The sequence below is a fragment of the Stigmatopora nigra genome, chromosome 16 (assembly GCF_051989575.1).
Source record: "Stigmatopora nigra isolate UIUO_SnigA chromosome 16, RoL_Snig_1.1, whole genome shotgun sequence".
In the NCBI taxonomy this organism is placed as follows: domain Eukaryota; kingdom Metazoa; phylum Chordata; class Actinopteri; order Syngnathiformes; family Syngnathidae; genus Stigmatopora; species Stigmatopora nigra.
In genome coordinates, this window is record NC_135523.1 from 735353 (window position 1) to 756861 (window position 21509).

The window sequence follows — 21509 nt, forward strand, 5'->3', positions numbered from 1 at the left end:
GAATCCTTTTTCCCTGAAATAGAAACAAACTTTTGTCATCAAGACTTTCCACTAATGACAACTGATTGTGTGTGAACTTCGTGGTGTAGTGGTTTGTTCACTTCACTGTCATGCGGGAAGCTCTGGTTCGAACCCCTGTCACGAAACATTTTTCCCTTAGTTGTTTCTATATATGTATAGTCAAGACTTTCCAATAATGCTAAGGGAAAGTGTGGTGACTTGGTGGAGTAGAGGTTAGCTCAACTGCCTGGCATACAGGTAGTTGTAGTTCAAATCCCAGTTGGGAATCATTTTTCCATTAAATAGAAACATTTGTGTGGAGTCAATACTTTCCAAAAATGACAACACAGAGTGTGGTGATGTTGTGGTGTAGAGGTTAGCTCACCTGCCTTGCATCCAGGCAGTCGTGGTTCAAATCTCAGTTGAGAATCCTTTTTCCCTGAAATAGAAACAAACTTTTGTCATCAAGACTTTCCAATAATGTCAAGGCAAAGTGTGGTGACATTGTGGTGTAGAGGTTTGTTCACCTGCCTGCCATTCAGGTAGATGTGGGTTCAAATCCTGTTTGGGAATATTTTTCCCTTAAATAGAAACAACTGTGTGTAGTCAATACTTTCCAATAATGACAAATTAAAGTGTGGTGACATCATGGCGCAGAGGTTAGTTCACCGGACTCGCATGCAGGCAACCAAGGTTCGAACCCCTATCGCCCCGGATTCAAGACAGACTGGTGGATAAAGCAGGTCTTTTCCTTAAATATTAGCATCAACATTGGAAAACATCAACCCTGTACTAAAGCTTTGTTTTATGTTATTGTTTTTTTTTTTACCTTGGTTGTGCTGCTGAGGTCCATTCCGCTGACCCCGCCCACACGGCGTTGGAACAGGCTGTAAAAAGTGTCTGTATTTCAGTATTGTTGCTAAACAAAAGGGCATTTTTTTTCACCACGTTCCACTTGATGACGGCGCTTTCCACGTATTTGTCCTCCAATCCAAACTAGTATCCATTGTGGACTTCAAATGCAAAGAAAAGGTAACATTTTGTGACCCGACGACTGTTTTGCAGTTTGGCGTTGTCATTATTTGTACTCTAGTTAACTGATTAAACCAATAAAACTTGCTCTACTTTTATTTTTGTCCCAGACGACTTGTTATTTGTACGCCACGTCCATTTGTTTGTTTACGTCTGGCGACCCGACGCCATCTGCGGGCTCTCTCGGCTTCCCGTAAGCTAATTAAGCGGAACTCGGCGGCCCGACGGCGAACGGAACGGCCGCCATTTCCATCCGGGACGCCACTGCGACGCTCGGCTGCGTTAAATGACAAGCTTTGCTTGTGGTGGCGTTGGACAAAAAGACTTTGAAGCTATCAATAGCATAGCTAGCATGCCCACCCGCTTATTACCACTTTTTTTTCCCTCTTAAAAGCCACAAAAATGCTTATTTTGCGAGAGAGATTGAATAGAGAATCAAGCCATAAAGTGTTGGGGTTTAAAAATGTATTGAATTGAATGATGGTGAATCAATAGGACTAAAAAAGTACAAATATAATACATACGTTTTCTTTGAATGGAGTTTGTATTTTTTTCAATGAATTCATGGAGTTAAAAGTGACTATGTTTTAAATAAAGTTGACTTTAAATTATTCCTCTTTATGAATATAAATAATTGTTTTGAATGTAGTCATCTGGCAAGCAGACACGCTAACGCTGTCTCTCTCGCGCACGATTGGTCGGCCTCACTCACTTGAGCCGCACCCCCCCGGGACTCCTCCCACTCCAAAGATCTCCGCCGCCGTCCGCCGTCTTCTTTATTCCGGGACGATGGCGGCGTGGGAACGGCTTGGCGCGTTGGCGCTGCTGGTGCTCTGCCAAGGTAACAACCACCACCACCACCACCAAAACAACAATTAGCATTTAAGTTCAACTCTTGTTTGTTGTAATATTTCAAACTAAGACCTCCCCTTTATTTAATTGAAAGCCACGCGCTGCCATTGTTTTTGTTGCTCCTCCTCCTCCACGCCATGCGGGATTGACGGTAGCGGCGGTGGAACGTACTGTCCTAACGCAGAGGATTTTTTTTTTTTTTTTTAGAGCAGCATGATCTAATTGAATTAAATGTCACACTTTTTGCAGCGTGTGCATGCGGCTTATGTATGTTCTGCTTGATCTTTTTTTATCATTATTATTATTATTATTATTTTAAATGCTAGTAGATATATATTTTCTTTGATAAAAAAAAAATCTGTTGTATTTATTTTTAGAAAATGTTTTTGACAAGAAAACGGAAATATTTTTAAAATAAGACCATGTATAGTAAGGCTTTTTTCTTTCAAAAGTCACACTTTTTGCAGCGTGCCGGAGTATTATATATGCCCTAGTTGATCTTTTTATCATTATTATTATTATTTTTTTTTAAATGCCAGTAAATATATATTTTTCTTTGTGAAAAAATAAGAGCAAATATTCTGTTGTGTTTATTCTTTGAAAATTCTTTTGACAAGAAAACAAATGGATTGTTATGATGATGTATCCAAATTTTGACCCCATCAGTTTTAAAAGGGGGAGGAGCAAATGGCGGCGAGGACGAATCATGCGCCAACTTCACGGACCTGAACCTGTCGCACTGCCTGCTGGGCACCCGCCTGTCCGTGCGCCTGATACTGTACACGGGCTTGAACCCGGGTTGCGGCCGCGAGCTGGACCCCCGGCGCCCGTGGTCGGAGCCGCTCTTCCGGCCCACGCGCCCCACCGTCTTCGTGGTGCACGGCTACCGGCCCACCGGGGCGCCCCCCGCCTGGATGGGCGGCCTGGCCCGGGCGTTGTTAGCCCGGGAGCCCCAACTCAACGTGGTGGTGGTGGATTGGAACCGGGGGGCCGCTAACCTCAACTACCTGAGCGCCGTGGCCTACGCCAGGGACGCCGCCCACAATTTGACCGCCTTCATTAGGGTCATGCAGGTACGCCATGATGGTTTTTGTGTGGGGTGGCGGGCTTTGAATTTTGATATAGTCTAGTGCTTTTGTAGTTTTATTCCAAATGACTTTTGAATGTTTTGATGTATTTTTGACCACATGGGTCAGAATTTGATCCTTAATTAGAAGTCTACTCACGGGCTAAAATGTTCCACCGTAGGAAAAAGGCGCCTCGCTGGAGTCGGTGCACCTGATCGGCGTGAGTCTGGGGGCGCACCTGGCCGGTTTTGTGGGCGCCAACCTGAAGGGAAAAGTGGGGCGCATCACAGGTAAGAGCCATGTGACAAAATATACTTTTTTTTAAACCCTTTGAAAGAGGTGGACTTAACTTTTTTGTCAGGTTTGGACCCAGCCGGTCCGCTATTCGCCAGCGCCACGCCGGACGAGCGCTTGGACCCGACGGACGCCCTCTTCGTGGACGTGCTGCACACCGACATGGACTGTGAGCTCCGCTTTTTTTCTTCCCGGTGGCTCCTCCTCCTTTTAGGAAATAGAAATTTGGTGACACGCTTCCCTTGTTTTACAGCGTTTGGCCTGCGGGGGGCTCACGGCCACATTGACTTCTACGCCAACGGGGGCGTGGACCAACCCGGTTGCCCCAAGACCATCTTTGCCGGTAAGCCCCGCCCACCAATGTCCAGCACAAATTCCTGAAGCGGGTCAATTTCTTCAGGAAAGTCTTACTTTGTGTGCGACCACCAACGGGCCACCTGGCTTTACTTGTGCGCCCTGGAGGGCACGTGCCAGCTGACGGCGTACCCCTGCGCGTCCTACGCCGACTTCCTGGACGGAAAGTGTCTTCAGTGCGAGGCCTTCAAGCCGGCTTCCTGCCCACAACTAGGTGAGGCCCCAAACGGGGACAATCCGCGTGTTTCAAACCATTTTAGATAGAATATTGACATTAATTTTTTTATAAATGGATGAAATGAACTGGATTAAAAGCCCTATCTATTCTTTTTTTCATATATCTAAAACAATGTTTATTTGAGCTTTTTTTAAATCCATTTTTAGATTTTACAAAATGATTTTGAGCTAAAAACACTGAAAAAAATGATTAAAAATGGCAGTTATTGATTTAAAAGGGAAAAAATAAGGAAATATAAAATACATCCATTTGAATTTGATCCTAAAACAGAAAGTTATGATTGACTTTTTCGGGCCGCACAAAATGACGCGGCGGGCCACATTTGGCCCCCGGGCCGCCACTTGGACACCCGCGCACTAACCTGTCATTGGCTGGCAGGATACGACGTGGTGCGGTGGCGGGAAAGCCTCCTCCGATTGGGTCAGACCAAAGCCTTCTTTGGCACCAGCGCCTCGCCTCCCTACAAGAGTGAGTGCCATCCTTCGTTGTCATCTTCTAAATAGAAGAAGAAAAAAAAGTTAAAATGGAGACGGGTGGCTGTGTTAAGAGCTCAACTACAGAGTGGACATGGTGACGTGGAACCAGTACCTGCGTTGGGGCGTGGTCTACATCCGACTGCACAGCGGCAGGAACGTCACGGAGGCCCGGATCGACCAGTGAGTGGGAAACGTCCTGCTCAATTTGGACTATTTTGGAGCTAAGAACGGACTGACGACCTCTCGTGACCTCTGGTGACCTCTCGTCTTTGCCGCCAGCAAGCTCCTCCGCTTCGAGCAGTTCACGTCGACGCGTCTCTTGGCACAATTTGACGAAGACCTGGCGTCCGTCAACAAGGTGACCCTTCGCATCAACACGGGCAACGTCATCGGGCCACGCTACAAGATACGACTACTACGGATTCGCTTGACGCCGCTGGAGCGCCCCGAAAGGTCAGTCGCTGGCCGATGGCCTCAACTTAGGACGTGACCTCTTGACCTCTCGCCCGTTAACAGGCCGCTGCTATGCCGCTTCGACCTGATCATGGAGGAGAACCGAGAGTCGGCGTTCCGGCCTTCACCGTGCGATGCTCGCCCCTGAGATGGCGCGTGGAGGCGGCCATTTTAAGACAGGGTCCAGAAGTGGGTTAGCGAGCTACTGTGACGACTTTTTACCTCTTTGCGACTAAGACGGCCATTTTGGATACATTTATCAGTTTTGGTGCCTTTTTCCTGACATTTCATCCGTTTTTATGCTGTTCATAGTAAAAAAAAGAAAGAAAAAAAACACAAAAGCGGAGTTATTATTATTATTTTTTTTATTATATCGTTGGGCCACGCCTAAATAAAGTTTCTCTCATCACAGTATAGTTCAATATGTCACAGGAATGGAAATGAACGAGCGCTTTGCTAACTCAATGGCTGCCATTGATTGAAAAACGATTTAGATTTCAAATGAAACATATTCAGAACTTTGGGAAATATGGAAAATGTGTTCCAAAGATCGACCAATTGGATCGAGGTGACGACGCAAACGCCTTGAAACGCGTAGGACTCGCTTAAAAAAGGGGGGGCAGTGGGAGAACTTGGGGGGCGGGGTCATCCTGGGTGGGCAGAGTCACCAACTGGGACCTGCGACAAGGAAAGCAAAGAGGGAGAAGAAAACCAGGCTAAGTCAAAAGGCGCTAACGCTAATGCGGATCTCGGTGGGGGAGGGGGCGGGGCTAAGGCGAAGAAGGTTCTAATGTACGTACGGTGGCGGTTACACAAGAGCCAAGCAAAGCCAAAATTAAGAAAGAAGAGGTCTAAAAAAAAAAGACTGGCTGAGCCGCGGCAGGGGATTATTCAAAGTACGTCTTTGGGACGCTACCTGCGTGCTTGTCGTTGTTGTCGGCGGCGGCGGCGTAGCGCTTGCTCGTCCTGCCGCTCGACGACGCCTTGAACCTTTGGCCCGGGTTTCGGCTCATCCTGATCGGACCTCCTCCCCCTCCTCTCCTGGGATCCTGCAGTTTACATCATAACTATTTACATTCGGGATTTCAAGACTTTGTTTGACGGGGAAATGAAACATTTTTTCATGTTTTGGTGTCAAAGTGGCGGCCCGGGGGCCAAATCTGGGCCACCGCTTCATTTTTTGTGGCCCGGAAAAGTCAATGATGAGTGGCGACTCTCTGTTTTAGGATCAGATTCAAATGAGGATGGAGATATTTTTTGGGTGGCACGAGCAAATATTTTTGGGACGCGGCCCCACTCACCGTATTTCCATCCCGATAGTAGTCCCGTTTGTCCCTGAAGACGCCAGAGACCCGTTGTGCGTCGGCGGGTCCGCTGGCCACGATGGTGACGGTCACCCCCTCCAGCCGTTTCTGCCGCCGCCTCTCCAGGTCGTGTCGCAAGTCGCCGGGGCCGTGGGTCAGCTAAAAACAAAAAATGGCGTTGAGAGGGTGCCGTGGCCGGCCGGTGGAGGGTAAGATGCGCTTACCTCCAGGAGGGACGGGATTTTATTGGCGGTCGAGTCCGCTAGCGTGCTGAAAACAAACGGAGAACTTAAGAGAGGGGAGGGAAACGGCGCCGGGGACGAGACGTACCGTTGGGACGAGAACCTCTGGTCCAGCGTGAGCGCCGCCCCTTCTTCGGGGCTCCGCCCTCCCGGCGTCAGTTCCGAGAAGCGGCGGTCCAACGTCAGATCTTGGCCTTTAAAGTAGAGGCCTAAAAGGGGAGGGGGAGGGAGGAGCAATGAAATTTCCCGCCAAGGGCTTAGGAGGGAGGACTCATTTCCAACCTTTGACGGCGTGCACCAGCGTGATGATTTCCTGCGCAAAGACGGCGGCGCTCCCCTCGGCGTGGCTCCCCGAGGTGGGGGGAGGCGGGAGATCCGGGCGCCGGCCCGCGTTGACCAGGTCCACCGACAGCTGGCGGACGGCAGAGTAACACGGCGAGCTGAGGGGGAAGATGGCGGGTGAGGGGGAGGAGGAGTCAAGCCTGGAGGGAGGCCTCAAAAATAAAAACATTTCCACACAAGTAAACACTTTCAAAACAAACTTTAAGGGGAATAACTATTTGAAGTGGGAGGGCCGGCGTTGAAAATGTACTGAATTTGGCATTGCTCTTATTTTAGGATTTACATTGAAATCGAAAGAGAATTTGATTCAAATGTTTTGTTTCAAAAATAGTCCACTTTAAATCAATTTTAAAAAATATTAAGCTTTTTACTTATTGATATAAATTGAAATTAATTAAAGTAGAAATACCATATTTATTGAATTAAAAATAAAAAAATTAATTGGGGTTTGTTTGGAAAAAAACGACCAGCTATATGGTTAGGCCCTCCCAGTCCAAATGAATTGGACATCTATGGCAGCCACTGTTAACGGACCAAATGACGCCAAAAAGTAGGCAAGAGCGTGGAGGTTGCGTTTCCATTGGAAGTGTGTTGCCATTTGACCAAGTTTCCAGGTTTTTTCAGCTCATTTATGGAGCCACCAGGATGAAGACCAAGGTGGGCCTCCTGAAAAACCACACACTGGGTGGGGTGTCATGGGGGGGGGGGGGGGGGATCTTGATGGATGGATGCTGGCCCAAGATGGTGGCGTCTCGTCTCGTGAGTTATTCCCGTTGATGGTGGCCCCAGATGGAACATCCACGTCTGTTGTAAGATGGCCGCCCTGGGCCGACATCAACTTCTTTCAATGGTCATATCTTCTGGAGTCAACCGGCTTCAGATTCGTCCTACTTCTTCCTCCCACTCCTGGTGATTTTGGTGGTGGTGGTGGCCATGTCACTTTCTCCTGGAAGGGAATACAAATGCAAATGTGAAACTATTTGGACAATACTTCCAATTTTTGACGCAATTGGAGAATGTTGGATGGCGGCAGTGAGGTTGCTTTCAACTTTGGCGATGGCCGCCGTCCTCTTCTCGTTGTAGATGTCGACAGGGTGACGTTAGACTTCTCAAGTCAACCAATGACATCATGGGGTCTTCCAAAAAGTGGTCTTGGTTTTGTCCACGTGGAGGTCATCGTCTGCCATTTTGGTCACATAAATGGTGGTGATGTGGAGTCTTCCCGGAATCTTCATCTTCACGTCCGTCTCCTATTTTCTCGCTCGAGAGGAGGACCAAGGTGGGGATGTCCAAATCTCCAGATGTTTGTAGGTGCTCCTCTTCCTTGAAATGAAGAAAAGATGGCAAAGTGGGCGTTGGCTTTGTGTGGAATTCCACAAGGTTGTGAAGACGTTTCTCCTTCAATCTATTTTTTCCATCCTCCTGGTCGAATGGTATCCAAATGGTAAGCAAACCATCTCCATGTGGCTTAGCACCCATTTTCAGAGCAGGACGATTCCATCTGCGTTTGGGTTCCTGAGCATGGCTGAACATCCCCGGCGTTGCTTCCGATGATCAAGAGACGTTCCTTCCCACTCTTCCATGTAGATCCTCCTCTTCGTCATGCGACAACCTTTCTCCAGAGTAATAGATGACCTTCACGAGGATGCCACTTCATCCGGGAACTTGATCTCCTTTAGTGGACATGTCTTCTTCATTTTCCGCTGGCTGGCTGTCCGTCGGGCTTCCATTTCTTCTTCTTCTTCTTCTTCTTCTTCTTCTTCTTCTTCTTCTTCTTCTTCTTCTGTGGTCGTCCAAATTCCATTCCACAAAAGACAGGAACAATTCCAAAGAGCCCAAAATCGTAAGCTAAAAAAAACCTAGTTAACAAGCGCGCCAATGGAATTCCCATCTCATCCAGGGGGAGGAGCTAAATGTGGAAGATCTAGATGGGGACGAGAAGTGAATCTTCCACCCGTAGTCTCCCAGAGAAGATGATTCAGGAGATCCGATGAGGTCTCTTCTCTTTCCCTAAAGCGCCAAGATCCCTTCTTCTCGGCTCGCTAGCCGGCCGGTCTTGAGAAAAGGAGGCGGTGGCGGCGGCGGCTTTGGTCCCGACCAATGGGAATACCTTACCTTGCGTTCCGGATGGGCCGGCTCCTGTCCACTTTGATGGTGAGCTTTTCCTTGGCGACCACCATCATGTTTTCCAGCTTGGGCTCCTCCCACGAGCGCCGCCGGGTGCCGTCCGTTTGCGGCGACTGGCGCCCGTCCGTCGCCGCGCTTCCGACCCGCTCCACGCGTCGGTTGCCGTCTCGCCAACGGGTTTCTTCCCCGTAGCGGGATTCTCTTTGGCTTCCGTACGCCGTCGAGGGCGCCTCGCGGGCAGCGTTCGAGTAGCCTCGAGGGGCGGGCTGAAAGTCGGAGCGGTTCTTGGCGAAGATCCCGTGGCGCTCCACCCCGCCTCCGGTCGTCGGAGGACCGCCCTTTGCCCTGGGGCCGCCGTCCCGTCGTTCCAATCTGCCGCCATCCGGTGGTTCTCGCGGCGGGGGGGTCCTCTTGCGCTCGGGGTCGTCCCCCCAGTGTTCTGGAAAGCGGCGCTTCCCGGAATCTTCGCGGGAATCCCTTCGGTTTTCGGCCGTCCAGAAATGTTCGGTTCGTCGCCGCGATTCCGGTCCACCTCGCACTTCTCCGTTGTCGCGCTCTCGCAACAGCGGGGGCGGGCCTTTGCGGTCTTCGGCCATGGCCTTAGCGCGCTCAAAGGGTCGAGGGGATCCGCCGTTTCCGTCCGGCGTGGAGAAGCGCGGCTCTCCATAGTCCTTGCCGTCCCGTCTGAACCTGCCACGGCAAGAGGACACGTCGTCAACGTCAAAATGTGCAAAATGGAGGAGAAAAACAAAGGTCAGCGGAAAGAAAGAGTTTTCTGGAGTTGGCGAGCTGCCCCCAATTTACCCGCTGTGACGGTGGGCGTCCGTTTCTCTTCTGGAGCTCTTTAAGAGGGAGCGAACGTCGTCCCTCGGCTGGACATCTTCTCTGTGTCTGCTTCTGTCCGGGCCCGTCGGGTTCCTCTCTCTCCTGCTTCCCTTTTCTTCGCCGTACCCGACGACGGGGCTGGCGTCCCGGGACCTCCCGCGGCCCCACCGGTCCCCGTCCCGCCCCCGCACCTCCCGTGGGGACAAGGGGAGCTCCTCCCTGGGGAACCTCAGGGGGGAATTTGGCTGCCTGGTTCGACTGTTGAAACTCTGGAAATCTTGGCGGAATCCTTTCCTGGCTCCCGCGCCGTCAAATCCGCCGTCGCGGTGGGGGGAGCCTCTGGGGGCGCGGTGGTTGGACGCGTCGCGTTGAGGCGAGGGGCGCCGGCGAGAAGCGCCCTCCCGATCGCACTGACGCCAATCGTTATTGTGTGTGGAGGGTCTTCTCTGACCTTCCGAGAGCGCGTCCTCGCCAAACCCGCGCTGATCGTCTCGGGAGTTGTGCTTCCAGTCCTGGGTGGTGCTGTCCGGTCCGGGTTTGGGTCTGTAGGGTCCAAATTCATTCCATGGGATTCTCCTGGATAACAAAAATGGTGTCGGTGAGAATGTGGAATTTTTTGGGAAAACAAACAAACCACATTTAATTTCCCTTTCAATTGATACTAAAGAAAACATACGATTTAGCATATCGTAGACTAACTTTGCAACAACGTGGGTCTACTTTAGAATAAAGAATTTCCAAAACAACGACTCAAAACATACAGAATACAAAAGAAATGAATATATAAGATATGAAAAACACAAAGACAACCAGAAAGGACTAGTATACATGTTTCCAAAAGTGTGTTTTTACCTGTTTTGAGGCGACGGAGACTTCTGTCTCGACATTTCGGCCCCCTTCGAAGAGTCAAAACAAGTTAGGTCAGACGAATCAATTTCATAAAAATGTAAGTGTTAACGCTGTTGAATTAAATCAAACGCTTTAAATGCTTTTCCAAAGTCTTAAGTGGCCTTTTCGTTAAAGAGAAATCCGTCGAAATACCTAAATAAACATTGGGAAGATGCGCTAGCTAGAGCTAACTAACATCAGGGGCACTCACCTGCGTCTTCCGCGACGTCCTCCGTTCAGAGCGGTTAAAGTACAACAAACACACAAAAATCACAATATAAGACTCGAGGAATTGAACTGAAAGTCCTATTTATTAACACACGCACACAAGTACACGCTAAAGTCGGTTTTGTTGATGCTATTCGCGAATATGTGACAGAAAATGGCTGAAAACGCGCTCTAGCTTCGACGAAGGAAAAAAAAAGTGATCACCTCTTCTTCTACTATGACCACTCTTCTTCTTCGCTGGACAGATACGTTAGCGCCACTATCTGGTATGGAATGGGAAAGTCCTACACTTAAACGTCAGCTCAAAACAAAACAATGAATTTGGGCTCTATTTTTGGTGATTTTAAGTGTTTTTCTTCCCTTTTAAAAATAAACCTTTATACAATAATTGATTTAATTGACAGTACGATAGAATATCTTTAGTTTGGACCTAAAAATTCCAATAGAACAGAAACAGACACACACATTGAATATTTTCATGAACTTTATTGATCTTATTCAGCACTAATCCATGCATCACATTTATAATGATATATTCAACCAGGCTGCGAGTGGCCTTAATGTTGACCCCCAGCTAAAAGGGCGTCGCCCGCCGCTGCGGAGGACGTGACCGGTCGAGGTGGAAGGCCTCGGCCTCGGGGGTGCCCGCGGGGGTGACAGAACCAGAGTGAACGTGGGCTACGGAGTAATAATAGTGCGCACGACTACACAGCGCGGCTAGCATGGTTAGTCAGTGTCTTACAACTACACGCGTTGACGCTTGGCCAAAACAGACGGGGGTTTTTTTGCTGGAAAGCGAGTGCCTGGCGCTCTTGGGCAAAAAAAATGGATGCTACGGGCTACCAATCGAAAAAACCAAGGCGCGGAAACCACGAGGGAGACCAAACTACGGGCGCTAACGGCTCCGTTTTGCGTCCATTTAAGCTATTTACACGGTGGCGGGAAGCCACTCCCTCTTCTTTAGCGTGGAAAGCTTCCGTCCGCCACCCCATCGGTGAGCCTCGGGTCACTAATCGGAACCCGGAGCTCGTTACGTGTCGCTAATTCCGCTCGTGGAGATTAGAGTGGGTGTGGCGTTCAATGTGGAGATGAGGCGTGGCTATTTTCACATGTCTTAAGGGTGTCGATGGAGTTGGAGCGCGGTGAGCGGGTCAGCTGGTTTTGGACCGGCGACGACGGTCGGCCTGGATGCGAATTTCCTAAAAAAAAAAAAAATGAAATGAGCAGTCAAGCTAGGCGCAATGGATCGATAGCCCGTCATACCCGCGTCTCTCTGGAAAGGCGGCGTCACACGTCCACCCGTCCGCCGATAAGCGCGGTGGACTGGACGCTGTCGTACGCTTGGATGAGGAGGTTCTCGTTGAGGTCGCCCAAGCCGCTTCCCGCCGGCAGTTTGGCGAAGGCCCGGGACGCCGGCTCGGGCCCGCCCGGTCCTTGGGGCCCGTCCGCCACCGGCGAGAACTCCTGAGCGCTGGCCGGCTCGTCCCTGGACACGGGACTGACGCACGCGGGACTTACGGGAGGGCGGGACGGTCCGGGAGGGGGGCGGGACGGTCGGGGGGGACGGGACCGTCTCGGGACGAGCGAGGTGCTCACCTGACGTCCATGGACTGGACGCCGTCCGACAGTTCGTCCACGCAGCCTCTGTTGTCTAGGGGTCCCAGCAGGATGGCGGGGGGTTCGGACGGAGGGGCGGGGGCGTCCACCACCTCTTCCTCCTCCTCATCCTCCTCGTCCACGTCCTCCTCTGGGGCTAGCGCCGCCATCTCTGGCCCACCGTCGCACACTGAAAACGACAGGGTCTCAGTTTCCATGAAGTAGTACTGTTTCGGGCTAAAGGAGGGCGCTGTTTCGAACATTGCGCAAGTGTGCTGAGTCACACTGCGGGGAAGGAAGGAAAGATCTTCCTTTTTATTCTTGATGTTCATGATTGTATTCTGTGTTCTGATTGGCGTGGAATTAAACGAAGGGTCAAGTGGAACGTGGCGGCGGCGTTGGTGGCGTTACCTGCTGCCACGCCGAGTGGGGCTTCCACGTCACTCTTGCGGGTCCTTCTCATGATCTCTTCGATCCTCTGCAAAGGCAGGAAAAAGGTTACATGAGGAGGAAAAAGAAGAAGAAATAGTTGCTGACCTTCTTCCTGTCCCTCCTCTCCTGCTCCTCCTGGATGTGGAGGCGCTCGCGTTCCCTCCTCTTTCTCTCGGCTTCTCTCTGAGCTCGCCGGAAGGCCTCCTCTCTCTGCGGGGACACCAGAAAAGTCAAGTGGACGGCCTCCTTTAGGAGGCTCGGGCCTAGAGGAGACGGACATCCTTGTCCAGCTGATCCTGCATGTCCTTCCATCGCTGCTCCTTCTGCCGGCGATCCTCCTCCTCCCGGCTCTTCTTCTCCTCCTCGGCTTGGCGGGCCGCTCTCTCCTGCAGTTCTCGGGCCTCCCGCTGTCTCTCGCGCTCCTCCTCGGCCCTCAGCCTGGAGGAGTGGGGCAACGGAAAAGAGACAATTGTCCTGGCTGCCAATTTTCATCGGGTATGGATAGAGCGCAATATTATTGTTTGCATTTCTTGCAATGAAAATTTTGTCCACAAGAGGGCGCATGACATTTTTTAGTTTGAGATTTTTTTTTTTTTGGTTGGAATGATGACTTTTCCTTTAATTTGAAGTAAACCTGCTGGCTACTCACAGTTCTTCCTCCTGCCGTCGCCGCTCCTCCTGCTCCTTCTGTAACCGAGCCAGACGGCGGCGCTCGGCGAGCAGACGCGACGCCTCCTCGGCGTCCGTGGTGCCCCCCGGGCTGCGGCCGGTGGGCGTCCCCGGAGACTCTGAAACGGGGAGGGCGTGGGTCCGTCATCACGTCGACTGGTATCGGGTTCCGCCTCTCACCTGCGCACAACTCCCGGCTGGCGGACTTGGACATCTTCTTGTCGGGGCCCTCCGATCTGGGGGGCTTCCTCTCCTCGCCCGGCGTGGGGGCCCTCTGCCGGATCGGGGAAGGCGGGTACTGGCCCGGGGAGCACGGCGACTGAGCGCGACTCCGGCTAGCTCGCATCCTGGTGGAAAATGGCATTTGGGGAGATTGTTTGGGTGTCGAAGAGCCTGGCAAATGGCTGAATTTGTGCGGGGGTACCTTTTGGGGGTAGCGGGACCTTTGCCGTTGGCTCGGAAGGACGAACTGCGGACGGGCGTGCGGGGAACTTCGCCCTGGGGGGTAGTAGACAATTTAGTCATAATACGTAGGAGTATGAGTAGTTTTCTTCAAAAATATTGACAATTTGATACTATGTGGAAACCTACAAATGGTGTTTTTTTGCAAAAATAGTCCTGCTTTGCAACAAAATGTGAAATAATGTGGACTAATTTGGGAGTATGGGGGTGTGGCTTGAATGAAATGGGAATTTGCGTGCGTGCGTGCTGACCGTTGGCGTTTTGGCCGGAGACGTCTCGTCGGGGAAGGCGGCCACGCTCCTGCGATTGGACGCCGTCGGGTGGGCTTTATCCCGCTGGGAGGCGGAGTGCAGGTCGGAGGAGGAGCTGGAAAGCTGCTTGCTCATTGGTTCGTCCGACAGGTCGGGCGGGGCCAGGAACTCGCGTGCTGAGCCAAAAAATAGACGAAAAAATGTCAACGAGGGGACTTACAAGACGTCACCACGGGTTTGTTTCATTACGGGATGGCAATGTTCCATAACGAGCTTCAAAGCGTGCAAACACACACGTGGTGAAAAACATGCAAGGCTGGCAGAGGCGGGCGGGCGGGGCACACAGAGTCAGGTGATCTGTACCGTCACGGGATTGGCCGGCGCCGGAAGCAGCGGGGAGATGGTGGGGCGGAGCCGAGCCCAGGGCGTGGAAGGGCGGGTTCCTAATGTTACCTGGCCCACGGGTGGGGAAGCAAAAAAAGCGTTACGGGGGGCGGGGTTAGCTGCTGAAGCGTTCGGGGGAAATGGGAAAAGGGGAAAGGTCAAGCGCTTCCCATTTCAGCGTGCACGTCAGCCATTTTAGATCATGAAAATTCACTGGAATGAGAAATTTGGCATGTTAAAGCATGACATTCAGAAAATATCAAGGATTGAAAATATGACTTGAGAAAAATCATCATCTATGAAATATTTGAAGAGTTTTAAAAGAGATTAGAATTTTAGTCTCTAGCTAAACAAATAACAAAAATATATATATATCATATATTGAAGTGAGTCATTTCAATGGGGAAGACTGAATGAGTTTTTCAAAATGGCGGCCGTGGCGATGACATCGTCGCCACACCTTGACGTCACAACTGCCTTTCCCAAGAGGCCGCGTTGTTTACGTGGCTAAAAAAACGTCAGCTTCGTCCCCCCCGGCCAACGCCAGATGGAAACGGGAAGCCTGCGACACAATTCCCCCCGTCCGTCCGTCCGCCCCCCTCCCGTAAGGACCGCAGCGGCGGCACCGCAGTGAAGCTAACATTTGGGTGGGTCTGATCCCAGGTCAGCCCCGGCCTGGACGGGCCGCCGATCAATTATTGACACTGCGGCGGCGGGACGCCACGCGAAAAAAGCCAAGGCGGCGTTCAAGGTTAACGCGCGTCCGGAATGTCTTTAAAAAACGTGATGTTTTTTGCCATAAATCCTACATCCTACTATCCGTTCGGCTCGAATAGAATCCCCCAAATGAACGCCGCCCGCCATCGATGGACATTTGATCCATAGGAGCGGTCCAAACGGCCGGAAGGTCAAAGATTTGGGTTCGTTTGGGGACCTGCGCGCACACCTGTGTTTCAAATTATCAAGCCTTTGTCTCTCTTTCCACTGGGGACTCACCTTCGGCTCCGTCGGGCGGCCCCCCCCAGGTCCATCGCTTGGGCCTGCCGTCGCGTCGGTCGCGCGTCTCTCCTCCTCGTTCGCCGCCGCCTCTCCGGCGGACCAAGGCCTCCAGCCGCTCCTGTTCGTTACGTTCGGACACGGGGAAGAAAAGACACTCCCTCACTGATCCGTCGCTACGGCGTCGCACGCCCGGCGATGCGCAGGGAGACGGGCGCGCCATGGTAACCGCATCCGAGCAGCGGCCTCGCCCTTTCGCCGGCTTCTGGCTGCTCCGGTTTGGCGGGGAGGGGTGAGAGAGCTCCGTGACACACCTCGCTCCCTCCCTCACTCGCTCCCTCACTCGCTGTCTTTCTCTCCCCTCCTCCTTTTTTTTGCCTCGCCCCTCCCCCCACCTTACCTTCCTCCCTTCAGCTGATATTCAAACAACATCCTCTTATGGAACATGACCACATGGAGGCGTTTTGGTCATGTGACCCGAACCCAAACGATGGCTTGAAACACACAGAGAAAAGCCTAAGCAGACAAATGTAAAACATGGCCATATTTGATAGTGTGGCCACTCCCTTGCTTCAGGCCTCAAAATGTCAAACAACAACAACAAAATGATCAACTGAATGTACAAATTGAATTCAAAGACAGCTTTTCAATCATCAATAATTCAACAAATTAGTGTATTTCGCAGCCTAAACCGTCAAATTTAAAACCATATTTCTGACCTGGGAAACTTTTGACCTTCTTATCGTCCAACAAATTCTAACTATCAGCTAATGACAAAATTACTGTGACCTTTGACCTGATTACCCTTAAATCCAGAAGCCTCTTTAGTTCCATATAACAAACATAATCTGCAAGTTTCATCATCCTTTCTTTCTTCTCGAGTTATCATGAATACAGACACGACCATTTATAGCACCAATACAGTAACAAATCAGCCCCGGGCGGCCATGTTGGTACAGACAAAGTGTAAAATAAAGTCCTAGCTACCTTATTCCTCTCTAACAAACAGGAAGCGCTCACCTCAAAGGTGCCATTAACCCTCGCAATTCCCGTATACGCCACACAACACGGTGATGTCATCGCTCGCCGCGGTGACCGATCATTACGTCAATGACTTGGGGGGATGTTAGCTAGCAAACGGAGGCGCTAAATCAATAATAGACGCTACCAGGGGAGCCAGACTGCCCTGGGGGCGTTGTTAACGGGACGGGCAAACGCAAACAGATATTTAGAGTCAGGAAGAAGCTCCGCCCCAATCATTGATGCCTTCCTTGCCGCAATTAAATTCTCATTGATGAAACATGTCGACGCCCTCATTTCATTGACCCATAAAATGTCACTCTTTTGTCACCGTTGAGGATTATAGACATCCATTTGTTTTATATTTTTTAATAATTGGAATATTTTTGCATACCTTATTTAATGTAGTTTTATATAACCCACATTTAAACTAAAATTAACCTGTCAGTGAAAATAGATTGGACGTCTTTTGTCGTCAACGGTAACCAAATAGTTAAGGGTGACTTATAAAAATAAATAAAGGATAATTGAGAATGACCTCTGACCTTGTCGGCTTCCTTCTGCTGTCGTCGTTTCTCCTCTGCTGCTAGGCGGCGCTGTTGTTCCTTTCGCTTATGCGCCGCCATTTTGCGTCCTCGTTCCTCGCCATGGCGCTCCAGCTGCTTCTCAACGCGACGATCTTTGTCCCGTGCCGCTTCGGACAGCTCTGCATGTTATTATGTAATATTTGCATTCATTAATGCTGAAATTATAGCTACGTATCAAATGATATAAAATGACTTCCAAGGAAAACTTTCAAGTTTGACACCTCTAATTAAAATTGTCAAAAACTGACCTGTGAGATTTCTTTGACTGGACGGCGACCGGCAAGGAGATGCCTTCCTATTGGTCGACGGGGCAGAGGGAGGCGGGACCAGAGCTGTATGATTTTTTGGGGCGGAAGAACATAACGTGATTCACTTGGCGGGAAGGGAAGAGGGGGGGGGGGGGGGTGTAAATATAGAACATAAGCTGGAGAGGAAAACGTGACCACCGCTTTAGTCACTAATGTCATTGCTTACAAAATATGAAATTATTCACCTGTCAATCAAAGTTAGCGCATTGGCTATTCAACTACAACATTGCATGAGACAAAAATGAGTTTGGCGTCATATGATCTGAATTTCTGGTCAGTGGAATGTATTTTTAGCTCATTTCTTCTGCAATTTTAGCTATGCCCATTAGATAATAGTGGTTGTACTAAGAGGTCTGATGGCACTCAGCCAATCGATCACTATATTCTTCCCACAACCGCTTATTAAACATGCAAAAAAAATACATACAGTATTCCAAATTGATGTAGGGTAAAAAAAATCCAATATGGTTGTACACATGTTTACCAAGTGCAAAGTTTTGCCTCATTTTGTATCATGTTGTAAGACCTAAAAGACTAAAACTGCCATAGTACTGTTGACAATGGGTTTTATAGTACATATTGAATGAATGCTCAAACTAATTCCTATGATGTCATTCGAAATTCAGCTAAAATGAAGGAAAAAATAACCTGTCAAAGGTGAAGGATGAGTCGGAACCACTTGGGTCATGATGAGGTGAGACCGAACCAATCCAAGTCACTTTGGTAGTACACTCGGATGACTCAGGATGTAAGAATGATGATGATGAGGAGGAGGACGAGGAGGAGGAAGATGAGAGCGAGGAAAAGGGAGGGAGGGGGAGAGAGAGACTTCCGGTCTGTTCTCTCATCACCTTGCTAGCTCCAATTAAGCCTAGCATCCCGTGCTAAACACACGACCAAAACAAGACAGAAATAGGTCAAAACAACAATACGTGAAACACCTTAGTATCAAAATTGATATATACCGCCCCCCACGAAACGTATTATTCCCTACCTTAATTATTATGACGTCATTGTTGCTCTTTTGCATATTGGTTCGACAATTATATCAGTCAGGCCACCCAAAAGATACTTACATGAGACAATATCAAACAAAAGATTGTGAATAATAATACAAAGACAAATATATTGTCGTTTGAATGACAACACACGTTTTATTTATTTATTTAGCTGCTCACGTGTGGTGGTCCTGCTCGGGCCGTCGCGCACGTGACGACGTCGGCCAGCAAACAATGAACCTGGCGGCGGGTTGATGACGTCAGGCAATGTGGGGCACGGCGACGTCAGGCAGCAAACAATGAACCTGGCGGCGCATTAATGACGTCAGGTCACGTGGGGCGTGACTTGGCAAGATTTCGACGAGATTTGAAAGATGGTCGACGAAAATAAACGTCTATTTATAGACAGAAGTAAATCTGTGTTACTTTTCTGCTATTTTAAAATGGAAAAAAACTTGGTGATGGTAGTTCTTTATTTATTATTAGACAAGCAGCCGTTACATATTGTACATTTTAATTGTCAATTACAGCTACTTTCGAAACTGATTTGAAAGCAGTGCAGTCAGACTTCCCAACAGGGCAAAACAAAGGGAACACCTATAAAATAGGTATATCAGATGTACATTCTGTTCAGGTTTTCTGTGTGTAACAAAAGAATGTGATTCATTAAATTTGATTTAGATACCATTTCAGTACCATTTCTAGTGTAAAATATTTTTTATCAACAAATGTTACCACTAGTTCCATATTTTCATTTTCTAAGAATACCTACTGCATCTTAAACTGAACCGACCTAAAAAATAAGCTGAATTGACTTGTATAGTTGTCTATTGTAATGTCTTTTAGCGATAAAACCATTTAAATTCACAGCAGAAAGATAACTGGTCACCACATTTCCACGTCAAAAGCAAAGGAATTAAAAAAAATGATTCATTTGTTTATTGGAGAATCCAAAGATTCTGAAGTCCTCAAAAGCCGACGTGAAATCAATATAAATACACTTTTTTTAAAAGGACTTAATGTTTCTGGAATCACGCCCGCTTCCACTGAAACGTAGGAAGAAAAATGTTGAATTCAAGAGAGGGTTTTTTTCTTCCCCTCATTATTTAGCGAGCACGCGGTCGCATTTAACGGACACGTTTACGGACTGAAAATGAAGATATGGGATTTTATAAAATGTCGGCTCAAAATATCCCCGTTGGGTAAACGTGTGTGGATGTGTGGCGGGTCTTCAAATCTGAAATTGGGGGGGGGGAAAAGAGCAAATTTAAGGAAATGACAATGACAAAAAAAACAACAACTTAAACTTACTTCATCAATATCTTCATCATCATCTCCAATGTCATCGAACAGGATCTCGTCCTCGTCTCCGTTGCCGAAAGTGTCGGTCTCGTTGATTTTGGCTAGGACAAAAAAACAAATAAAAAATAAAAACCCACGGAGCACCATTTTTTTGGAGTACTTGTGTTGAATTGGGAGTAAAACATGGCCATTTTGGTGACAAAAACAAACGCTTTGTATCTCCTCACCGTGCTCGGGCAGCTCGCCGTAAGCTTTCAGGCTGCGAGCTTCGTCCGCGTTGTACTTGAGGATAACGTCGGCCTTGTTGTCCTACAACCAGACAAAAACAAAAAGTCAGGCGAAATCTCTGACGACAACAGAAAAAAATGGCTTCCTCGCCCACCTGGTAATCTCTCAGCCCGACCAAGATAATGTCCGACGCGTTTATCCACACCTGCAGGAGCAAATAAATCAATAAAAACGCATTGGACTGGCTGACTCGGCACTATCTATCTGGCTACCTTTTTCCGGAGCTTTCCTCGGATGTGGCAGAGTCGCTTGGAGCCGTCAAAGCACAATGCCTCCAGGCGTCCGTTTCCCAGCATTTTCAGCACCTGTGCGTATTCTGCGGGAACACAAAAATGTCACGGGAGTCCATTTTGGGTCAGGACCTTCTAGAAGCTGGTTCTCACCCTGTCCGTCCTCTTTAAAGACCAATTCTCTCTTCTCAGATTCGTTCTCATTCTTTCCACGCCGCCGATTCTTTCCTCCCTTACCTGGAAACATGAGGGAAAAAAAGTCAGATGTTAGTTGATTGTCTTCCATTGACGGCGCCAAACGTCCAATTCATTTCAATGAAGCCTCCCACTTCCAATGAATTGGAAGTATACTAGTGATAAACTCATTTAATTTCACTATACACGTAGCAAATCACCAAGTTGGGGCTTAAAATAAAATGAGTCAAACAGGGCCAAAGCGGGTGTGGTGGTACTCCCAAAGCCGGAATCGAGCGGCACCGTTCCCAATTCGGCGTTAAAATTAGCTACTAACCGATAGTCAGTCTTTCTTTAAAATTGACATTAGTTGGTAATAGCAAACCGTCGAGAAAACAATAATGAAATTGCGCAAAGCTAGCTAGCTTTAGCAACTCTCGTCACGTTTCAGTGTTTTCTCCGGCGGCGGGCTTCGACACAAAAACACGCACTTACCTTTATTTTTGGGCATATTAGTTCAAGTTTCTGTGACGATAATCCCGTTGAGTAACGACTGAATTCACAAGTTATTTATAATTGTCAGAAAAAAAGACGTTTAGAGGTTAACTAGTGAGAGAAGTGAAAGCTGTGAGCTGGCTGTTAGCACGATTACCGAGTCACTAGCTAGATTACTACACATGCGTAGAGGGGTTTTCAAATAACTTTATTTAACCCTTTTTTGTTTACAGTCGTGACACATTTAATGCGACCATTCAGTGATGACTCACAAAGTACGTCACGTAGTTCCAAAAGAAAAGCGGTTCACGAATACAAAACCTTTACATTTTAAATAATTCGAGTAAAGAAAATATCACATTTGAAGACTGACTAAAATAAGGTCACAACGGTGTATGTAAACTAGGTCAAATATAGTTTTAAACTATAAATCGCATTTATATTTGATTTAAAAGAAAGACATTTTAAATGCGTTTCTCTGTAATAATTTAGCGATGAAAAATGTATTAAGATAAATAATCAACCTAATATTTTATTACAATCTCTTATGGCTACGGAATGAGCTCAGTTGCAATACAATTTTGCATAATTTATG

General features: G+C 48.6%; 4 protein-coding genes across 6 annotated transcripts; 1 reads left to right on the forward strand and 3 right to left on the reverse strand.

Annotated features, from left to right (window-relative positions):
* Positions 1 to 1760: 1760 nt before the first annotated feature.
* lipib (lipase, member Ib) lies at positions 1761 to 5182 on the forward strand. The gene is made up of 10 exons (XM_077735508.1): positions 1761 to 1873; positions 2551 to 2957; positions 3133 to 3241; positions 3313 to 3414; positions 3499 to 3588; positions 3646 to 3813; positions 4216 to 4305; positions 4385 to 4493; positions 4593 to 4766; positions 4830 to 5182. The coding sequence occupies exons 1-10, from the start codon at positions 1822 to 1824 to the stop codon at positions 4912 to 4914; spliced, it is 1386 nt and encodes a 461-aa protein (XP_077591634.1). The 5' UTR covers positions 1761 to 1821; the 3' UTR covers positions 4915 to 5182.
* On the reverse strand, positions 5110 to 10923 carry LOC144209279 (uncharacterized). Its single transcript, XM_077735494.1, has 10 exons — positions 10706 to 10923; positions 10459 to 10502; positions 9586 to 10182; positions 8770 to 9471; positions 6595 to 6752; positions 6401 to 6521; positions 6295 to 6340; positions 6068 to 6229; positions 5683 to 5815; positions 5110 to 5444 (listed from the first exon to the last, which is right to left on the reverse strand). The coding sequence occupies exons 2-10, from the start codon at positions 10491 to 10493 to the stop codon at positions 5431 to 5433; spliced, it is 1968 nt and encodes a 655-aa protein (XP_077591620.1). The 5' UTR covers positions 10494 to 10502; positions 10706 to 10923; the 3' UTR covers positions 5110 to 5430.
* Positions 10924 to 11193: 270 nt separating this feature from the next.
* map7d2b (MAP7 domain containing 2b) lies at positions 11194 to 18595 on the reverse strand. Of its 3 annotated transcripts, XM_077735495.1 has the most exons (16): positions 18422 to 18595; positions 18076 to 18311; positions 17368 to 17451; positions 17078 to 17238; positions 15513 to 15633; positions 14496 to 14585; positions 14133 to 14308; positions 13844 to 13917; positions 13600 to 13766; positions 13400 to 13538; positions 13029 to 13188; positions 12856 to 12960; positions 12730 to 12796; positions 12319 to 12508; positions 11986 to 12220; positions 11194 to 11921 (listed from the first exon to the last, which is right to left on the reverse strand). In XM_077735495.1, exons 2-15 carry the CDS (start codon positions 18113 to 18115, stop codon positions 12010 to 12012), a joined length of 1785 nt encoding a protein of 594 aa, XP_077591621.1. In that variant the 5' UTR covers positions 18116 to 18311; positions 18422 to 18595; the 3' UTR covers positions 11194 to 11921; positions 11986 to 12009. The 3 variants fall into 3 exon arrangements, with proteins under 3 accessions (XP_077591621.1, XP_077591622.1, XP_077591623.1); XM_077735496.1 differs by lacking the exon at positions 14496 to 14585 and having other exon boundaries at positions 18422 to 18593; XM_077735497.1 differs by lacking the exons at positions 14496 to 14585; positions 17078 to 17238; positions 17368 to 17451; positions 18076 to 18311; positions 18422 to 18595 and having other exon boundaries at positions 15513 to 15854.
* A 285-nt stretch (positions 18596 to 18880) lies between these two features.
* Positions 18881 to 21110, reverse strand: eif1axb (eukaryotic translation initiation factor 1A X-linked b). Its single transcript, XM_077735518.1, has 7 exons — positions 20915 to 21110; positions 20399 to 20482; positions 20228 to 20331; positions 20110 to 20160; positions 19955 to 20036; positions 19737 to 19828; positions 18881 to 19662 (listed from the first exon to the last, which is right to left on the reverse strand). The coding sequence occupies exons 1-7, from the start codon at positions 20928 to 20930 to the stop codon at positions 19657 to 19659; spliced, it is 435 nt and encodes a 144-aa protein (XP_077591644.1). The 5' UTR covers positions 20931 to 21110; the 3' UTR covers positions 18881 to 19656.
* Between the last annotated feature and the right edge of the window lie 399 nt (positions 21111 to 21509).

Bases quoted from the DNA above. Each gene is read 5' to 3' on its own strand.
- lipib (XM_077735508.1), top strand. From the start codon at position 1,822: ATGGCGGCGTGGGAACGGCTTGGCGCGTTGGCGCTGCTGGTGCTCTGC. The intron at 3,814-4,215 runs GTGAGGCCCCAA...ATTGGCTGGCAG, and splicing joins GGCTTCCTGCCCACAACTAG to GATACGACGTGGTGCGGTGG. The intron at 4,767-4,829 runs GTCAGTCGCTGG...GCCCGTTAACAG, and splicing joins CCGCTGGAGCGCCCCGAAAG to GCCGCTGCTATGCCGCTTCG.
- LOC144209279 (XM_077735494.1), bottom strand. From the start codon at position 10,493: ATGTCGAGACAGAAGTCTCCGTCGCCTCAAAACAG. The intron at 10,183-10,458 runs GTAAAAACACAC...TTTGTTATCCAG, and splicing joins TCTCCGTCGCCTCAAAACAG to GAGAATCCCATGGAATGAAT. The intron at 9,472-9,585 runs GTAAATTGGGGG...TTGCCGTGGCAG, and splicing joins GACGCCCACCGTCACAGCGG to GTTCAGACGGGACGGCAAGG.
- map7d2b (XM_077735495.1), bottom strand. From the start codon at position 18,115: ATGACCCAAGTGGTTCCGACTCATCCTTCACCTTTGACAG. The intron at 17,239-17,367 runs GTCAGTTTTTGA...AATAACATGCAG, and splicing joins CAGTCAAAGAAATCTCACAG to AGCTGTCCGAAGCGGCACGG. The intron at 13,189-13,399 runs GTGAGTAGCCAG...CCACTCCTCCAG, and splicing joins CGACGGCAGGAGGAAGAACT to GCTGAGGGCCGAGGAGGAGC.
- eif1axb (XM_077735518.1), bottom strand. The intron at 20,037-20,109 runs GTGGGCGAGGAA...GTCTGGTTGTAG, and splicing joins TCGGGCTGAGAGATTACCAG to GACAACAAGGCCGACGTTAT. The intron at 19,829-19,954 runs GTGAGGAGATAC...TTTTTGTCCTAG, and splicing joins CGGCGAGCTGCCCGAGCACG to CCAAAATCAACGAGACCGAC.